This window comes from Malus domestica, chromosome 01 (assembly GCF_042453785.1).
Source record: "Malus domestica chromosome 01, GDT2T_hap1".
Classification (NCBI taxonomy): Eukaryota; Viridiplantae; Streptophyta; class Magnoliopsida; order Rosales; family Rosaceae; genus Malus; species Malus domestica.
The window spans coordinates 16,431,554-16,451,521 of record NC_091661.1 but is presented as its reverse complement, the minus strand read 5'-3'; the positions used below and the strand labels follow the sequence as shown (position 1 = coordinate 16,451,521).

The window sequence follows — 19,968 nt, the reverse complement described above, 5'->3', positions numbered from 1 at the left end:
ATTTGAATTGAATCTTGTTGTTTGGAATGAATGGGAGTGGGGCCAAGTGGCCAACGGCCGACTGAAGTTGAGACTTTTTCATCATTTGCTATCGTTACGGCGCCGTTTCTATACCAAAAACTAAAAAAGTGGGCCCGTACGATTTAATTTAATCTCGATTTATTATGTCACTTAGTACTACAATCTAACGGTATTTATTTTCACTTATAAGTGAAATGTCTCATATTCAATTCATTTTCTTAGTGCAAATAATATCATTTGTTCAAAAAAAAAAAACTTGATTTATCCTTAAAATTACTATAAAAATAAAAGAAAATACAGGTAGATACAAATAATTTGAATTGAGCATCTTTGTGAAGTTGGTAAGTTGGTCAATATATGAATCTTTTGGACACAAAATGTTGAGATACAAATCCATGAACCCACCAGAATGATGTCCGTCTTCGACAATGCGCTGCATGTAAAAAACAAAAGCTGAAACGAGATTCTAGCACCCAAATTCCTGAGTTCAATTCCAATATCACTTGTACGAAAAAGTTGTTCACAAAGATAAATGAACTCCAACGAATGTGATTTTACTTTTAACTATATCAACACAGTGTTTGTTAAGCACCATATTAACACAAATTAAACCATAAGCAGGAAATTACTGTGTTTACATGGATTTGTTCTACTCAAGACTCCACCTTTGCTTGTACATGAACTGCACCTGCTTGCCAAACAACCACCAGACACTAAATAAGAATTGAGAAATATATTTCTACAGAAACGATAAGCTTAATAGGCACCACATGAATCTCCCAAAACAGAGCAAAAAACAGTAAAGCAAAGAGAAACAGGCACAAAACAATGAATGATACAGCCTACGACAGTGTGAAACTCACCTTGATTTCGAAACTTCGGTCAATGTCATTAGAATCCATTTCAGTCTCTCTGAGATCCCAATCAACATCAGACTGAAAGCCCCTATTTCTTCAACGAATTGGACGCTTTTTCAAACTTCCTCCAAGGTTATCCCACTTTCAGTTTGGGACCCAGAGAGCAGCTCTCACTATTGTTTTTCTCAAACTAAAGGTTCAGAATTTCTTTACAATTGTTAATATATGTTACAGAGTACAATACATATAATTTGCAATCAAAGATCAGTACCAAAGCGTGTGAGAGAGGAGTACTAGGTTTGTGAGATTGCATGTGTATTGCTCAAATATATATATATATATATATAGAGACAACTCTTTGTTCACATATAAATGTATTCACCGCCATTTTTTTTAAGCTAACTCTGGCCAAAAGAACTCACAATGCTTACAATAAACTCGAAAAGGGTCCTGCAAAATTTGCGTATAGGCATGTATTTCTAGAAACAGATTCCCAATACAGAACAGGGAAAACACACAAATGACGATACACATAACCCCTGCTCTAGACACTTTTTCTTTCAGTTTTCTACGAAGATTGTTATATACTCTACATTTACAGCAAGTTCCATGAAGTCTTATCTTTTATCCATCAACCACTTTGAAAAGAGAAACGACTAGTATACAAATAAGATAAGAATTGCATTCTTACTACTGAGTTCTGACTTTCTTCAATCTGTACATGAGGGACTCAATAGATTTTAGTAATTTCATGCTATCTCTCCGTGCTATTTCCTGAGATGCGAGGTGTAAACTTTGAATCCCGCAACCCAAACTGGCAGTTGATGGAGCTGCAGGTAGAGATTCAGCAGCACATTCAATCCCATCTCCGTACGCAACCAATCCGGCACAAGTTGCAATACTGCACCCAAAGGTAGCCCACGGTAGGACACCAATTTTCCGGATATGCTGTTTCCTCATTATTTGTTAGATTGCTGTTCTCATGGCTGAAAAGCTAGTCTTCTCTGCAGCAGCTGTAACACTATGGGCAGCTACCCGGATCTTCTCAGCAGAAGCAGTTGCTTTCAGTAAAGTTGTTGATTTGACACCTGGAGCTACCATTTTTGAGGGGCCAAGTGAAGCTGGAACTTTGAAAGTCACCACTTTCATCAAGGTTGAAGCCGGAAATTTGAGTGTTGCAGCTTTGGAGAGTGAAGATGCTCCTAAAACTGCTGTTGCCCCTGCCCCTACGGCCACCAAAGGTTTATCAGTTAGCAGTTTTTCCTGTCAGTATCATTTGACATTTCCCCCTCACCCTCACAATCAGTAACAAGCTTTCCGACCATTTCCTTGACCTCTAAAGGGACATGAGTTTTCCAGTGTTTTCTAAGACTTGCTAAGCCACTAGCATCCACTACTGCCACTATGGTCTTGAACTTCTTAGTCTGGCCACGAAGGGCCTCTACCAGCAGAGCATGTGACTTGTCCTCAACTGGAAGATCAGAAAGCTCAGCCTGATTTAAGCTCGGCTCCCTTATTTTATTAATGGGAAGGCGACCAGCATTGTTGAGAGAAATTCTCAGCCCCTCGACTGCAATCCGAAGGGCATAGACTTCAGATATAACATTGGTATCTACAGCTTCACCTCTGTTCACATCGTAGAGCATCTTTTGAGCATTAGCTAGAGCCTTTCCCATTGCTGGGAGATCAGAAAAAATATTATGTAGATCCAAAAGAAATGGATAAATCGACTGAGCAAACTGTGGGGCCTCGTAATTGGATCATCTGTGATTGTAAATCATTGGTTATGTATAACCTCATCGAACTTGACGCAGCAACTAAACCCACTTTCTGTGGAACCAAGCCACTAACTAAACCCTGGAACTTGCTCACTGCTTCAAGTTCACCAGGGGTATTCTCCGCACCAGAACTTTTTACGAATGGCAATTCAAGCACCAAGAATGATGATCCAACCTCCTGAGCCACCCTCTTGGCTGCCAAAAATTGTCCATGAAAACCAACCCCAAAAATCTCTTGTAAAACCAAGTTTCCTGCAATATCTTCATACCTCTCCTTGTTAACCTTCTCTAAAAAACATCGTTTGAGAACTCGTAACGTTGAAGTGGGAAATGATTTATCAAAACCATCACATAATACACTTTCTTCGGATTGAATTTCAGTCAGGGTTGAATGACCCACCTGGGCAATGACAGCATCAGGTCTAATCTCCCTAATTAGACAATCAGCATCCGTTGCTGACCACTCTGATAAACTTTGAGCAGAAAGTATGTAAATTACAGACTGAGTTTCAGGCTCACGAACTGCGTAAACAAATTGTTTCGTGCGTTCAGGTATTCGGAGTTTGCGCACCAACTCATTCGATACTTTCAGGTAATCGGATTTCAGTACAGAAAATGGCCAAATATTTTGTCAAACTCATAACCGACATAGAAAACAACTCCAAATTCTCAGTTCCAAACTGAATTTCCAATACCCACATAACTTTGCGAGCATTCAAACAGAGTCCATACACGCAGAATTCGATACGATTCGATACTACCCGGTTGAGGGAATTCAACGATCATTACAGCCACATTTCAATGCAATCAAAAGAACCATAAACAGAAAAATAAAAAACATCTCATCAATAACCAGAATCAAAACGTACTTTTTCCAGAAATTTGGAATTCTATGGGCCGATTTCTGTATCCAAAATTATAGTCTCTCTTTGCATGACAATCATCTGCAATGCCGGGACTTCGAAGATCAAATACTTGCACCTGAGGCAGCTTGGCGAAGCTGAAATCGACAGAAACAGCACGACCCACGACCCAGATTCCAAAAGCCCAAAACCCTGAAATTAAAACTTGTCGATTGAACCAAATTAATAACCTTTTACTGGGTTCTTCCGCTCTCTGCGTCTTGATCCAATCCAACATTCCCTCCCTCACGCTGAGGGATGGAAGATGGAAGCTTTTGAAATAGCCTCAGAACTCCAGTGAGGAAAGAACTATAATCTTGAAGGTTGTGGTATTTTCGTAAAATAATTTTACGACTCATGAAACCACTTACGGCCCAAAAAGAGAATTAAAATTTTAAGGGCCAAGAAACTGCACATTTATTTGGGCCACAGAAGAAAGCCCGTAGTCAATCACCGCAAATTGATTCGTCTAGAGTACAAGTTGGAATAGAGTTTTCGATTCTGTCATTAAAATTTTCGATCCGAGCCCAAAAGATTTTGAATCTAAATATATATTTCATAAAAGTTGGAATGGGCATTTGTACCTATTTATAAATTTTGAGAATTCCTAATTTTCGATCAGAATTTTTATATTTATTTACTAAAATTATTTATTGTGTGATTAATTTTTTGTATTTTATTCGTTATTTTATGTTAACCATACACTATGCTAAAAAGATAAATATAATATATCAGTATATAAAAAATTAATTAGATTATACAAAGGCACATACGGAATATGAAGAAAAAAAAAGCAATAAATTGCATATAAAAAAATGTTTAAGAACATTCAAAAACTTATAAAATATAAGAATTTTCAAATTATGTTACGAAATTTCAAGATTACTTCAATTCTGAATTTTTAGAATGAAAATTGGAAGCCTTGTTTGCAATTCGATCCGTCCAAAAATACCCTTAAAGGATGGAAGATTTGGGTAAAAAAAAAAGATGGAGGACCAAAGTGAAGAAGCACAAAATTGAGCGGGTACATTTGTAATTGAAATATTCAATAGTCCCTCTTTAAAACATCTCTCCTCCGTCGGGATTAGGGTTTGGTGGTTCTTTGTTTTTTCAGCGATTCAGAGTGGGAGAGGTGTGCGAGAGAAAAATGTCGAAGAAGAACGATCTAGCTCGTAGAAAAAGGCAGCATGAATTCGAACTCAAAAGTAATCCCCCCTCTCTCTCTCTCTCTCACTCTGTCTCTCTCTAATCTCTCTCTAGATTCCTATATATATTTGTTGTGTATATATATATTCAAATTTTATCTGTAATTTAATTAGGAGAGAAAGAAGAAAGAGAAAAGAAGGCAAAGAAGCTTCAGGCAAAGAAGAGCAAGATGAAAGTGAGTTTTTCCCTCTCTGTATAATCTGTTGGGTTTTTTTTTGTTGAACTATTAGCTACTTTTGGTTTATTGGGTTTATGAAAAGTTCTAACTTTGAAATCGGAAATTGTTCAATTTTACGCGGTTTTTCATTAATTTGTAGGTAGGAGACTAATTAGAGTTCCCCAGTAGAACAATGTTAGAGTTGGGTGGTTGCTTTAATTTTTAACGAATGTTTGTGAATTCAACTTTCCCTCTGTTGTATTATAGACTTGCGGTCATTTTTGGAAGATTTATCCTTTTTTTTTTTTGAAGTAAACCTTCGTGGAGAGTTTGTTTTTAACTAAATTATGTACAACAGGTTGATGGTAATGAGAAGAAAAAGAAGGGTGGAGGTTTTAAAGTAGGCAAGAAAAAGTTCAAGACCAAAATGACGGCGCTGAATAAGGCTAAAGCCGCCCAAGCAATGGAGGTTGACAAATGAGGTTCAGTCGCAATGGTTATATGTGTATGTTAAGAAGTATTGAAAGAAATGGTTATGAATTTGCCTTTTTGATATTTATGTTGTTGGTCATTGTCACAATTTTGCTCCTTTGATTACGAGTACAATTTCTAATTTTAGTTGGAAAATTCGTATTGTTAGACAATGCCACAACATTGTTCTTACCCTGTTTCCAGTGTGTTTGTGGCTTAATTAATAGTTAGAATGTTGACGATGATAGAGCAAAGACATTAAATGTCTTAGGACATATGGCTTGTATGTCGTAAAAGTGAAGATTGTGATTTAGTATCTTAATTCCTTTTGATCTTGCTAAGAACCCAGTTCAAAATCAATGTTTTAAATTAGAATACTTTTTGCACAGGCTTCCCATGCATATCCCCAAGAAGGATAATTGGACTGGAATGTTTTATAGATAGTTACCAGGCATATAAGGAATTGTTGCGAGACAAGCATGAAAAGAAGAAAGGGAGGTTATATCAGGACTTGTTGGGTAGAAGTGTGTGAAAGGAATAAAGGAGGTTCAGTGAGATGCATGGTGTAGGCTGATTTGGGTCGACTCTTGACACAGTTTAGCAAAAGCTTTAGATTGTGATGAAACTATATATTCAACAATGTTTTAGCAGTCAAGAATCTGGTGTCAAATGTATATTTATGAACTACAAAAGGTCAGATCAGCTAGGAGTGGAAAATCGAGTGATCACAAGAACAATAAACCCAAGTTGGTTGTGATTTCGATTCTGCAATAGTGGAGACTATACAACAAACTGTTGTTTTATAATGTTGATCTCGTCTGAAAGGCATATTGATGGACAATTCAACCACCTGTTATAGGCAATATGTGATGTTTGTTAGAAATAGTAGCAAACATTTGAGTCAGGTACTGATTCACATTAATTTGCTCATTGTAACTGTTGATTAACCTGTAGTTTACAGCCTGATTTTGAACAGCTTCTTTGAATGGTTCAGCCATCAACCAATTTACTCTTCTTGCAGAAGCTTCTGTGTAACTTATTTGAAGGTATTTTTCTTAAAACTATCTTTTGGCTGGACGGGTGTCACTTTCAATCCCGACTCCTAGAATTTAAGTGCTCTAAAGTATTTAGTTCTTGGTAATTCTCTAATGGTTTAGGTCGATTTATGATAAGATCATTCCTTCTGTATGCTAATACTTTGACAATTGCCTCAACAAAGATTATATAGCAAGATACAGGTTCTGTGCCCTTATTGGAAGATTGGCACATCTTCCGTTTTGGGTGTTGGCTATAAGTTTTCAATTATCAAGAGTGTAGTGGAGGGCATGGATTTGGGTAGGTCTGAGTATTGAGGAGCATGGAGGGTATGCGTTTAGGACACCAACAATTTTAGGGCAGTGGGAAACCGAGCAGCCTCATCTTGTAGAGTTCTGGGGTCTGACCTTTGCTTCTACTTCTAAAAGAATTTCTTATCAATATGAATAGTTGAAGGGATTTTCTAGTATGCATTGGTGTATGATATCCGCTGGAATCCTTGGCCGTGCATCCAATTCTTCATTCATCTAGTGCATGTCATACACCGAACTAGATCAGTAGAATTTCGGATATGGGAAATGACTACTAATTTGTAGTTCAACTAGTTTAGGATATTTTATGAGGTCTCTCGTTCATTTTCTCCTTTTCTAAGTGTCGCTTGTTTAAAAAAGAAAAAGAAATTGAGATGGGAATCTCGTACTTATATCCAAGTGTTTTATTCTCATGAAATAAAAACTACTAGTAAGGGCATTTTGGGAAACGTAAATCGTGCACCGACGGACTAGCTGCTCAGGTCACTTCAAGGTACAGATGAAGATGGACATTTTCTCCATGATAATCATGACCTCTTGCTGCGGAATAGGATCCTTTCCGGATTCTTTTTGTAGATATCCGGAAGATCAATCATTTGTATTCGTTCATCGTATATCGTGAGATTATAAATCATTTTAAATTTTTATAGTACTTAACGAAAATTGATTGCACAATTTACGATGAACAAACACGATTAATTAATTTTTGGATCCCCACAAAGAGGATCTGGAGAGAATTATTGTCCTCTTGATGACTTTCAAACTATTGATTGTGATCGATTAATACTCAATATTTATCTTCACTTTTAATATTTATATTTAAGAAAAGAGATTTTAAATTCAATACAGTTTTAAAAATATTAAAGATTTGTGTTAAGTTTGATACTTACTTATGGCCAAGGTTCTAAAAAACGCTATGCGCTAGTCGGGCGGCGGGCTAGTGCTTAGGCGGCTAGGCAGATTTAAGTAAATTTCTTGTATATTTTGTAAATAAGTGTATATTGACACCTAAAAAAAACTATACTTGTATGGATAATAAAATAATGATAAAATACAAATTAGGTACACTATTTCCATAAGTATTGGATGAACTTGTAGTAAATTCGTCATTTGCAAATTAGATACACCATTTCCATAAGTATACCACCATGAAACCAAAAAAGAAAAAAACACGCAATTAATAAAAAATAAATATAAAAAACCTCCTAGGATTGCCTAGCCCGTCTAGCCACCTAGCCCGCCTAGGCCCAACCCGATTTTTCCGCCTGATTTGCCCAAAAACGCCTCGGTTGCTAGGCGCCTAGGGCATTTTTTAGAACACTGCTTATGGCTAACTCGAAATCATTTGTTTATTCTGTGTTTTATATTTTTAAGATTAGGTAATTTTCCTCACAATTTTGGATAGTAATTCTCTTCTTGTTGTGTAAATATAGAAACTAGCTAAGAAATAAAAGGATATGGTCACCAATAAATAGCAAGTACAACTTCCTAGTCAAAGGCTCAAAAGCAACATTTGTTTAATTCTTTAAAATACTTACACAAATAATTCCTTTTGTTTGTTTCTTTTAAATTCGGAAAATATGTACAAGTTATTTTTCAACAACTATAGGTTGAGGGCATCTCCACCAACCAACATAATCTTTGCTTTTTACCTCTTAAGATCATTGTCCTTCTCAAATATTCCTCATCTCTTTTCAATCGGAAGAATGGATGATGTTCAAGGAAAGTGACTTATAATTTTTTAAATTGGACCATCCTATTAATAAAACTAATTCTATATCCCCTATGGTGTGAAATGTGAAAGATAATCGAGTGGTTGATATCTTTAGTCTTAAAAGCCGGTATAGTTTGAAACGAAGAACTATCGAGCATTCGAATACCTAGCTTAGTAGAAGCTACAAGAATTGTAGCATGTCGGAAAACCAATCTACTTTGGAAAACGATCAATCTTGCTAATCCCTTTCAAAAGGGATTTTTTTTTTTTTTTTGCACAATTCGCCATCTAAATCTTTACTCTTGAACATTTCTTTGGTTGGATATTTAAATGCTACTTTCATGTTTGAGAGGGACATTTTTCTATCCATGTCCACCGCCAAGTTATTGGTGTTGTTCATCGCCTTACTCGCTATTCTCTTCATGTTGTTAGTTTTTGCTCTTGGTTTGAGGAACTTCCTAACTGTATTTCTAATTTGTTATTTGAGGGTTGTGATAGCTAGTATTTTGATGTAATGTTCTTTCCTCTTCAATAAAATCTATCGTTTCTTACAATACAATAAAAAATTCTACTTTCTTAATTTGCTAGATAATATTTTAAACTACTACAATCTACCATAAGAATAAGCGGATATTAGTGCCAAAGAGCAAGCATGCACATTAATCTAACTAATTGGTTAAACCCATGTTTGCAAATGGTACTAAGATACAAATTAACATTATTAGATTTTAAGAGTTGTTTTGGAAGGGAAAGCTAGATTGTATCAAATGACCTAGCAAACTATAAATTTCGAAATTGATGATTATTATTGAAAACGACACCCACAACCTTTGGCCCTCCATAATTGGCCAAAATCTTAATTGGAGAGGCACCAAAACAAATAAAAAATTGTGGTAAAATATTGGCATTTTTCTAAAATTGGAGTTCAAGGTACTTCCACTTTTGGACATGATCCCAAGGTGGACCAAAATAAAGAGACCCCCAAAATTCTATGTGCAACTTTCCAAAATCTCTCGCTCACTATATTTTATTGGATGCATGAAGCAAATCTCTCTTCCCACATTATTCTAATTTTCAGATGGAAAATCAAATTCTTGATTTGAACTTCCTGTTTGGTAGACTTGATGAGATTGAATCTTGGAATATGATTGGATTAGCAGGAATGAGTTACATAACTTATGTGTGTAGTTGGGATGCAAAACCCATCATTTTCCCCTTATTTCGGAGTTGTAACCAATCTCATCTGTGTTACAATTTTTTTCTCACCAAACATTGGTTGGGCTACAAGTCCAATTTAATTGGAAATAACTCATCCCATCTCTTGCCCACCAAATGGGTCCTTCGAGTGCCTTTCCCCTTCTTTTTTTTATTTGAACAAAGAATATTATCTACAACAAGGAAAATGGGGTATCTCCCAAATTTAACTCAATTTGTTAACACTTTAATTGTTGGTCGATATTAGTTTATGTTTCTTATTGTTATTGATATCGTTTATTATATCGCACGGTCAACATAGAGAATTAGTGTGGCCACGGAATTAGTGTGGTCGATATTAGTATTTTACTTCTTTAAAATACTTGCACAAATAATTCCTTTTGTTGTATTTGTTTCTTTTAAATTCAGAAAATATGTACAAGTTATTGTTCAACAACTATAGGTTGAGGGTATCTCCACCAACCAACATAATCTTCGCTTTTTACCTCTTAAGGTCATTGTCCTTCTCAAATATTCCTCCTCTCTTTTCAATTGGAATAATGAATGATGTTCAAGGAAAGCGGCTTATAATTTTTTGAAATTGGACCATCCTATTAATAAAACTAATTCAATATCCCTTATGGTATGAAATATGAGAGATGATCGAGTGGTTGATATCTTAAGTCTTAAAAATTGGTATAGTTTGAAATGAAGAACTATCGAGCATTCGAATCCCTAGCTTAGTAGAAGCTACAAGAATTGTAGCATGTCGGGAGACCAATCTACTTTGGAAAACGATCAATCTTGCTAATCCCTTTCAAAAGGGATTTTTCTTTTCACAATTCGCAATCCAAATCTTTACTCTTTTGAAAATTTCTTTGGTTGGATATTTAAGTGCTACTTTCATGTTTGAGAGGGACATTTTTCTACCCATGTCCACCGCCAAGTTATTGGTGTTGTTCATCCCTTTACTTGCTATTCTCTTCATGTTGATAGTTTTTGCTCTTGATTTGAGGAACTTCCCGACTGTATTTCTAATTTGTTATTTGAGGGTTGTGATAGTTAGTATTTTGATGTAAAGTTCTTTCCTATTCAATGAAATCTATCATTTCTTACAATACAATAAAAAATGTTACTTTCTTAATTAGCTAGACGATATTTTAAACTATTCCAATCTACAATATGAAGAAGCGGATATAAGTGCCAAAGAGCAAGCATGCACATTAATCTAACTAATTGGTTTAACCCATGTTTGCAAATAGTACTAAGATACAAATTAACATTATTGATTTCTTTTTAAGAGACAATATTATCTACACTAAGAGGGAGGGGGTGGGCTTGGCCTCACAATGAGATAGAAATAATGTGGTTCAAATTCACCTTTGACGAGAATCGAATCTAAGATCTCCCACTTACAAGTGAAGAGAAATACCACTAAACCGTAGTACTAAGTAACATAAATTAACATTGTTAGATTTTAAGAGTGTTGTGTTTGGTGATAAAAGGGAAAAGCTAGACTGTATCAAATGACATAGAAATTATAAATTTCGAAATTGATGATTATTATTGACAACGACGCCCATAACCTTTGGCCGTCCATAATTGGCCAAAATCTTAATTGGAGAGGCACCAAAAAAAAAAATTGTGATAAAATATTGGAATTTTTCTTAAAAATGAAGTTCAATCTACTTCCATTTTTGGACATGATCCCATGCTGGACCAAATAAAGAGACCTCCAAAATTCTATATGCAACTTTCCAAAATCTCACTCACTATATTTTATTGGATGCATGAAGCATTGCAAATCTCTCTTCCAACATTATTCTAATTTATAGATGGAAAATCAAATCCTTGATTTGAACTTTTTGTTTGGTGGACTGGATGAGATTGAGTCATAGGGATATAATTGGATTGGCAGGGATGAGTTACATAACATGTGACAGCCCGTCCCGAATGTATATATTATTTTAACTTCGAGAGCGTGGAAATTACTTTTATGCCCTTTAATCGTTGAGTTGTGTTGTGTGGTTTAAGCTTTGGATTTGGACCAATCCTTTTATTTTCCTAAGCATTTGGAACTTAAGACATTTGTTAGTTTTTTTTGTGACAAAACCTGGACCACACACTCACACTCTCACACTCTCCTGTTGACTCTCTCTCTCCTTCCCTCTAGGATTTTCTGTCGTTTCCGTACAACCGTACGGACAACTTCGAACCTAGCTCACTAATCACAGATTGGGGTTTTGGTAGTTGTTTTCATACTCCTTGCAAGCTCAGGAGTAGAGCCATACCCTTTGTGCGGGGAAAGGATGTCGGGATCGTGAGAACTATCGAACTCCGGTGAGGTGTCCTATTTTCCCGACGTGATTGTCGAGGTTTTCTTTGGTTCTAAGACTCAAAAAGGTATTTACACTACTTCTTTAGTGATTTGGAGTAGTTTTGGTTAAATTTGGTCGTCGGGATAAGCTCATTAGTGGGATTACAGGTTTAGCCTGAATTTAGAGGGATTTTTCGACGACTTCTCATCGAAGTTAGGACTCCAAAGTGGTATGATCTTGTTCTACTCGTTTAAAGTTTTTCCAGAAACCAGCGATCGCAGTGACGCCGACGAACCAAGAAAGGAGAAGGAGAATATTTCGTCAACTTTGACGGAATATTCCTAACGGCGATTAACGGCGTCATGTATATTTAATGGTATATTCCATTAATTAACGAAATATTTCCTAACGCCGTTAGGGTTTCAGTTTGGTGTGCCAGGCACGTGCCTGTGCATGGCGATGCGTCAGGCCGTGCCTTGGCCGGTGCGTGAGTGATTAAATTTTTTTTCTAAAAATATAAGGATGTTCCTGAGGTTGAGTAGGCCTTGGTGGTATATTCAAACACCCCAATTGAGCAATGTATGAGAAGTTATTACCTAGTTTTGTTTATGTGCTTAAAAATAACGTTTAAATAGTTGTTTCACATATAGGTGAGACCTATCACGAGGACGAACGCAGTCAAGCAAGGCTCGGGGGTTACGACCATTCCACATATCAGTGAGTGGGCTTTTGGTTTTTAGTATATATATACTTGGTATTCCCCCCCCCCCCCCACACACACACACACATACACACACACTTGGTATTTTTCCCAGAAAACTTAATTAAATGGTTTGATATTTTGAAATGCCATGTCAAGTGCTCTCTATGTTTAATTATGCATTAGTATGATTATATATATATATATATATTGTTGCTCGATGTTGGGGACGCTCAGGTAAGCTTCAGGTGAGTATATTGATGGTAGTGAGTATAATAGTGTTGAGATATATTTTGAGCTTATTATCCTGTACCCCGGTGTTAGTGCTTCGCCCGAGGACAGGGCCTAGCCTTCACGTGATCGTTCACCTCCCGCACCATACGCTCACCTTGGATCCAAGACAAGTGTCATTCTGTCGTACAGACCACTTTAAGTGGTTCCGAATCGTAGGTGACTTGCGATACTTCGCACAGCCTTCACGTGATTGTAGCACTTAAGCGTATTTATTTACACCCAGCCTGTCGTACATACCACTTTAGGTGGTTCCGACTTGTGTGCAGAAAACTAGTTGATGAGTTCTAGATCCAGCCGTACAGGTCACGTTAGGTGACTTCGGCTAACGTACCATCTCATATTGATTTATTTCACCTGACTTACTTAATTCCTTGCTGAGATATTTGACATGGCATGATTATGGATTTGCTATCTTAAACATGGTTTTGAGATATATTTATATACATGATATTCTTCTGGGAATTATATAGGTTTTACGGCGAAGGGTTATTTACTTTTGATAATGAACAGTTTTGAAAAGCTTTGTTTTGGCCCACTCACACCTTCTGTTTTGTGCCCCTCCAGGTTCTAGTTAGGAGTGCTTATTGGTGGCTTACGAGGAATTCACGGCAGCTCTGACAGATTATCACAAATGTAGGATCACCTTTGGTATTGTATAATTAGTATTCGTTCTGCTGGACTGCACTTAGGCTACTTATGCTCTAATTATGTGTAATTATACCTAAACACCATATTTGCACTTAGGTTTCCTTAGTGTAAATTAGTTAGCTTGGTTTTTATTCATTCACCTTCCTTTACATCTTTATCATTTTCGCACTGCGCACATGGCTACGTCACCCTCACGTGACAACCAACATGCCTCAATTTAGGTCGGGGTGTGTTGGTTTGGTATCAGAGCCTAGGTTTGGTCGTCCTGCATATTTTATGAATATTTTAATTATTTTGGTGTCTTCTGTTAGAACTATGCCGCCTCGTAGAGAGCCACGTCCTTTAGCTGAGCCTAGTTTCCCTGATATTGCTCAGTTAGGGGAAGCTATAGCTAATGTTATTCAGTCTTCGTTTCTTCCTCCCCAAAGGACTCATTTGGAGACTGTGTATAATTTGAAGTTGAATCATTTCATGGGTAATGAAGGCTCTGAAGGAGCAGAGAAATGGATTGATCATCTTGAGAAGACTTTTCGTTTGATGCATAGACAGGGGAATCTTAGGGAGGATAGGTGGGTTGAGACGACTACCTGGTTTTTAGGTAAGCAGCCTGCATCTTGGTGGAGACATGAGTCTTATCAGTTATCACCAGAGGAAGCTGCTGATTGGGAAGTTTTTAAGCAGTTATTTCATAAGAGATTCATTCCTCTAAAGTATATAGATAGCAAGAAGCAAGAATTCACACACCTAAAACAGGGAAATATGACAGCTAATGAGTATTGCAGAAGGTTTACTGATTTATCTCGTTATCACCCGGAGGTTGCTGCTAATCCGGTTGAGAAGCTTCGTTGTTTCAGGTTGGGAACTCGGAAGAAATGGCGTACTATGGCAACCACAACTCCCTGTGCTACTTACTAGGAGTTTTATGAGATTTTACTGCGGATTGAAGATTCAGAGAATATGCCTAGCGAGACTGAGGAGGAAGAAAATGATGGAAATCAAAAGAAAGGTGATAAAGGTAAAGGTCAATCATATTTGGGACCTCACAAGACTCAGAGCTTTAAGAGAGGTGGAGCTAGTTCCAGTTCTTCCAGTGGGAGTTGGGGTTCCATTGGTCTAAGGAAAGGTGGTAGATTTTCTGTAGGTCCTCGTTTTCAAAGGCAGAGAGATTCTGGTAGTTCTGGTAATCCGTTTTGTCGTAGATGTAATAATCGACATTTTGGGGATTGCCAGCAGGGTAGTAGATGATGTTTTACTTGTGGTCAATTAGGGCATCGGGCTATGCATTGTCCTCAAAATCAGTAGAGGCCTCAGCAGCCTTTTTTGCCAACACTAGTGTCGATCCAACAAGTTTCATGACCTTGTGGTTATGTTTAGACGGGTCGTGGATGTGCTTATCATTACCAGGGCGATGTAGCTCCTTATTTTGCAAGGCAATATCAGTATCCACATGATCCATATTATCAGAGTGATTATCCTCAGTATCCCTAAGACTATACGTCGTATCCTCTTTATTCAGTTAGTGGGTCTCAGTGGTATACTGGAGGACAGTCCCAGCACATAGAGGTTGCTTCCAGTAGTGCGGGATCATTGAGGTAGTCTAATCAGCCAGGCCATGGGCGTAATGTGCAAGGTTGAAGTAATCAAGCTAACAGAGGTCGTGGAGAAAGACAGCAAGCCCAATGACGTATTCACCACATGACACTACAAGATGCTTAGAATAATCCTGATTTGATCATAGGTACGTTGAATATTCTTGGTCATTTTGCTAGAGTATTAATTGATTATGGTGCTACGCACTCTGTTATTTCTCATACGTTTGCTCAGTTGACACAACCTCATCCTACACCTCTAGGGTATGATTTAGAGTTTGCTATGCCTAGAGGGGAGATAAGTTATGTTAGTTGTGTACATCCAGGATGTCCCGTGTTAGTGGAGGATGTAGTTATGCCAGCTAATCTCATCTCGTTAGATATTGTAGATTTTGATGTGATTTTGGGCACATATTGGTTACATTATAATCGTGCCAATATAGATTGCTACGAGAAGTCAGTTACTTTACATCGTCTTGGATTACTTGAGGTTACATTTGTGGGTGAGCGTAGTGGTGTGAGACATGATGTTATTTCTACCATAAGGGCTAAAAGGTTGTTAGAGAAAGGTTGTTAGGGATATTTGACTCATGTGGTGTTGAATGATAATACTCCTACTAGTGTGGAGAACGTTCGAGTGGTCAGGCATTTTCCTGACGTATTTCCTGATGATTTACCGGATTGCCGCCAGACCGAGACGTGGAGTTCACCATTGATTTACTTCCAGGTACAGATCATATATCTTTAACTCATTATCGAATAGCTTCTGCTGAATTAAGGGAATTGAAAATCCAATTGCAGGAATTAGTTGATAAAGGTTTTATTCAGCCTAATACTTCACCATGATGAGCTATAGTCTTATTTGTGAGGAAGAAAGACGGGACTTTGAGGCTATGTATTGATTATAGGCAATTGAATCGGGTAACAATTAAAAACCATTATCCATTGTCGCGTATAGATGATTTATTTAATCAGCTTCGAGGCGCCTATGTGTTTTTTAAGATTGATTTGAGGTCTGGTTATTATCAATTGAAGATTAAAAGTGAGGATGTCCCTAAGACAGCTTTTAGGACTCGTTATGGTCATTATGAGTTTCTTGTGATGCCATTTGGGTTACCTAATGCACCTGCAGCTTTTATGGATTTGATGAATCGAGTATTCTAGCAATATTTAGATAGGTTTGTCATTGTCTTTATTGACGATATTTTGGTGTACTCTAAATTTAAATTAGAGCATGTTCGACATCTTACTTTGGTGTTGAAGGAATTGAGGGAACACCAGTTGTATGTTAAGTTTAGCAAATGCCAATTTTGGCTAGATCAAGTGGCATTTTTGGGACATGTTATATCAGCTCAAGGTATTCTCGTGGACCCTTAGAAAGTGGAAGCTGTGGAAAATTGGGAGTAGCCACCAACCGTCACTGAGGTACGGAGTTTTCTTGGCCTAGCTGGTTATTATAGACGGTTTGTTAAAGATTTTTCAGTTATTGTTTTACCATTAACGAGGTTAACTAGGAAGGATGTTAAATTTGAGTGGGATGATAACTGTAAGCAAAGTTTCCAGCAGTTGAAGTATTGTCTCACTCATGCACCTGTTTTGGCGCTTCCAGATGATAGTGGTAATTTTGAGATCTACAGTGATGCTTCCTTGAATGGTCTAGGTTGTGTGTTGATGCAGCATGGTAGGGTGATTGCTTATGCTTCGAGACAGTTGAAACCTTATGAGATGAACTATCCTACTCATGATCTTGAATTAGCAGCCATCATTTTTGCCCTGAAGATTTGGAGACATAATCTTTATGGTGAAAAATGTAAGATTTTTAGATATCATAAAAGTCTTCAATATCTTTTCACTTAGAGGGATCTTAATTTTTGACAACGAAGGTGGATTGAATTGCTCAATGATTATGATTGCACGATTGAGTATCACCCTGGTCGTGCAAATGTGGTGACATATGCACTTAGTAGGAAGCCTCAAGCGAGAATTAATGCTTTGTACGCTTGTCATGTTCGTCTTCTTGCAGATTTGAGGTCTACTGGAGTGAAGTTAGGGGTGGAAGAACAAGATGAAGCTTTACTTGCTACTTTTCAGGTCAGGCTAATATTAATTGATCGAGTGCTCGAGGCTTAGATGGATGATGAGGAAACCTAGGAATTAATTCAGGAAAGAAATGATGAGAAAAAGAAAGATCTAAGGATTAGATAATCGGATGGCATGCTTATGCAGGAAGGAAGAATGTATGTGTCGAATAATGCAGAGTTAAAGAGAGAAATTCTTGATGAAGCACATGTATCGACTTATGCAATGCATCCTGGGGGTATTGAAATGTATCATACCATTCGACCATTTTATTATTGGCTGGGTATGAAAAGAGAAATTGCATAGTACGTGAGTAGGTGTGCCATTTGTAAGCAGGTTAAAGCTGAGAGGAAAAAGCCATTTGGATTGATGCAGCCACTTCTCGTTCCACAATGGAAGTGGGAAGATATTACTATGGACTTTGTGTACAAGCTTCCTTGTACACGAATTGGTTATGATGGAATTTGGGTGATAGTTGATCGGCTTACTAAGTCAGTGCATTTTGTTCCAGTAAGGGAGAAATATTCTCTAAGCCGATTAGCTGAATTATTCATATCGGAGATTGTTAAGTATCATAGGGTTCCAGTTAGTATTATCTCGGATCGGGATCCTAGATTCACTTCTAAATTCTGTGTGGCATTTCAGGAGGCTCTTGGTTCAAGATTACTTTATAGTGCGGCATATCATCCTCAGACAGATGGGCAATCAGATAGGACTATTCAGACACTGGAAGATATGCTAAGATCTTCTGTCTTACAGTTTGGCGACGCCTGGCAGCAGTGATTAGATTTAATGGAGTTTGCATATAATAATAGCTATCATTCGAGTGTTGGTATGGCACATTTTGAGGCTCTTTATGGCAAGTCTTGTCGTACACCTTTGTGTTGGTCAGAGGTTGGTGAAAGAGTTTTAGTGGGCCCTGAGATTATAGAGGAGACTACTCAGAATATTCAGGTAATTAAGTTTAACTTGAAAGCTACCCAGAATCGTCAAAAGAATCTAGCAGACAAGCATGCCATTGACCGAGTGTATGAAGTTGGTGATTTGGTGTTTTTGAAGCTATCACCGTGAAGAGGTGTAGTGCGGTTTGGAAAAAAGGGTAAGTTAAGTCCTAGGTACAAGGGACCGTATCAAATCACCGAGCGAGTCGGTGAAGTTGCTTACAGGCTTGAGTTGCCTCCAGAGTTATCTAAAGTGCATGATGTTTTTCATGTCTCTATGTTTCGTCATTATATTTCTGATCCATCACATGTGATACCTCCTCAACCATTGGAAATTAATCCAGATTTAACTTATGATGAAAAGTCAGTGACGATTTTGGACTGGAAAGATAAGGTTATGAGGAATAAGACTGTGCGCTTAGTGAACGTTTTGTGGAGAAATCACTCAGTGGAGGAAGCTACCTGGGAGACCGAGGATCGCATGAAGAAAATGTATCCACGCTTATTTTATGGTTATTAGTGGTTTGTATGTTAATGTGTGAAATTTCGAGGACGAAATTTTCTTAAAGGGGTAGGTTGTGACAGCCCTTCCTGAATGTATATATTATTTTATCTTCGAGAGCGTGGAGATTACTTTTATGCCCTTTAATCGTTGAGTTGTGTTGTGTGGTTTAAGCTTTGGATTTGGACCAATCCTTTTATTTTCCTAAGCATTTGGAACTTAAGACATTTGTTAGTTTTGTTTGGTGACAAAACCTGGACCACACACTCACACTTTCACACTCTCCCATTGACTTTCTCTCCTTCCCTCTCAGATTTTTTGTCGTTTCCGTACAACCGTACAGACAACTTTGAACCTAACTCACTAATCACAGATTGGGGTTTTGGTAGTTGTTTTCATACTCCATGCAAGCTCAGGAGTAGAGCCATACCCTTTGTACGGGAAAAAGACATCGGGATTGTGAGAACTATCGAACTCCGGTGAGGTGTCCTGTTTTCCCGATGTGATCGTCGAGGTTTTCTTTGGTTCTAAGACTCAAAAAGGTATTTACTCTATTTCTTTAGTGATTTGGAGTAGTTTTGGTTAAATTTGGTCATCGGGATAAGCTCATTAGTGGGATTACAGGTTTAACAGGAATTTCGAGGGATTTTCCGACTACTTCTCGTCGAAGTTAGGACTCCAAAGTGGTAAGATCTTGTTCTACTCGTTGAAACCTTCATTTTGGTGAAAATTTTAAGGATTTTGGTTGAAAAATGAGTGAGATATGAAGCTTTAAAGTTTTTCCAGAAATCGGCGATCACCATGGCGCCGGCGAACCAAGAAATAAGAAGGAGAATACTCCGTCAACTTTTTTGGAATATTCCTAACGGCGATTAACGGCGTTAGGTATATTTAATGGTATATTCCATTAATTAACAAAATATTTCCTAACGCCGTTAGGGATTACATTTGGTGTGCCAGGCATGTACCTGCGCGTGGCGGCGCGTATGGCCGTGCCTTGGCCGGCACGTGATGGCACGTGAGTGATCAGAAAATTTTTCTTAAAATATGGGGATATTCCTGAGGTTGAGTAGGCCTCGGTGGTATATTCAAACACCCCAATTGAGCAATGTATGAGAAGTTATTACCTAGTTTTGTTTATGCGCTCAAAAATAATGTTTAAATAGTTGTTTCACATATAGCTGAGACCTATCCTGAGGACGAGCGCAGTCAAGCAAGGCTCGGGGGTTACGACCTTTCCACATATTTGTG

General features: G+C 37.6%; 2 protein-coding genes and 1 pseudogene across 3 annotated transcripts; 2 read left to right on the top strand and 1 right to left on the bottom strand.

Moving 5' to 3' along the window:
• Window positions 1-1,326: 1,326 nt before the first annotated feature.
• LOC114821565 (uncharacterized) lies at window positions 1,327-3,281 on the bottom strand (annotated as a pseudogene).
• Window positions 3,282-4,598: 1,317 nt separating this feature from the next.
• Window positions 4,599-6,415, top strand: LOC114821554 (uncharacterized). 2 transcript variants are annotated; one of them, XM_029094205.2, is made up of 4 exons: window positions 4,599-4,763; window positions 4,878-4,939; window positions 5,280-5,426; window positions 5,782-6,415. In XM_029094205.2, the coding sequence occupies exons 1-3, from the start codon at window positions 4,706-4,708 to the stop codon at window positions 5,400-5,402; spliced, it is 243 nt and encodes an 80-aa protein (XP_028950038.1). In that variant the 5' UTR covers window positions 4,599-4,705; the 3' UTR covers window positions 5,403-5,426; window positions 5,782-6,415. The 2 variants fall into 2 exon arrangements, with proteins under 2 accessions (XP_028950038.1, XP_028950001.1); XM_029094168.2 differs by lacking the exon at window positions 5,782-6,415 and having other exon boundaries at window positions 5,280-5,714.
• An 8,148-nt stretch (window positions 6,416-14,563) lies between these two features.
• Window positions 14,564-18,735, top strand: LOC139197609 (uncharacterized). The gene is made up of 12 exons (XM_070825453.1): window positions 14,564-14,786; window positions 15,123-15,198; window positions 15,376-15,750; window positions 15,817-15,922; window positions 16,231-16,350; window positions 16,459-16,552; window positions 16,856-17,005; window positions 17,219-17,286; window positions 17,422-17,484; window positions 17,611-17,784; window positions 17,920-18,053; window positions 18,348-18,735. The coding sequence occupies exons 1-12, from the start codon at window positions 14,564-14,566 to the stop codon at window positions 18,733-18,735; spliced, it is 1,971 nt and encodes a 656-aa protein (XP_070681554.1).
• The last annotated feature ends 1,233 nt before the right edge of the window (window positions 18,736-19,968 follow it).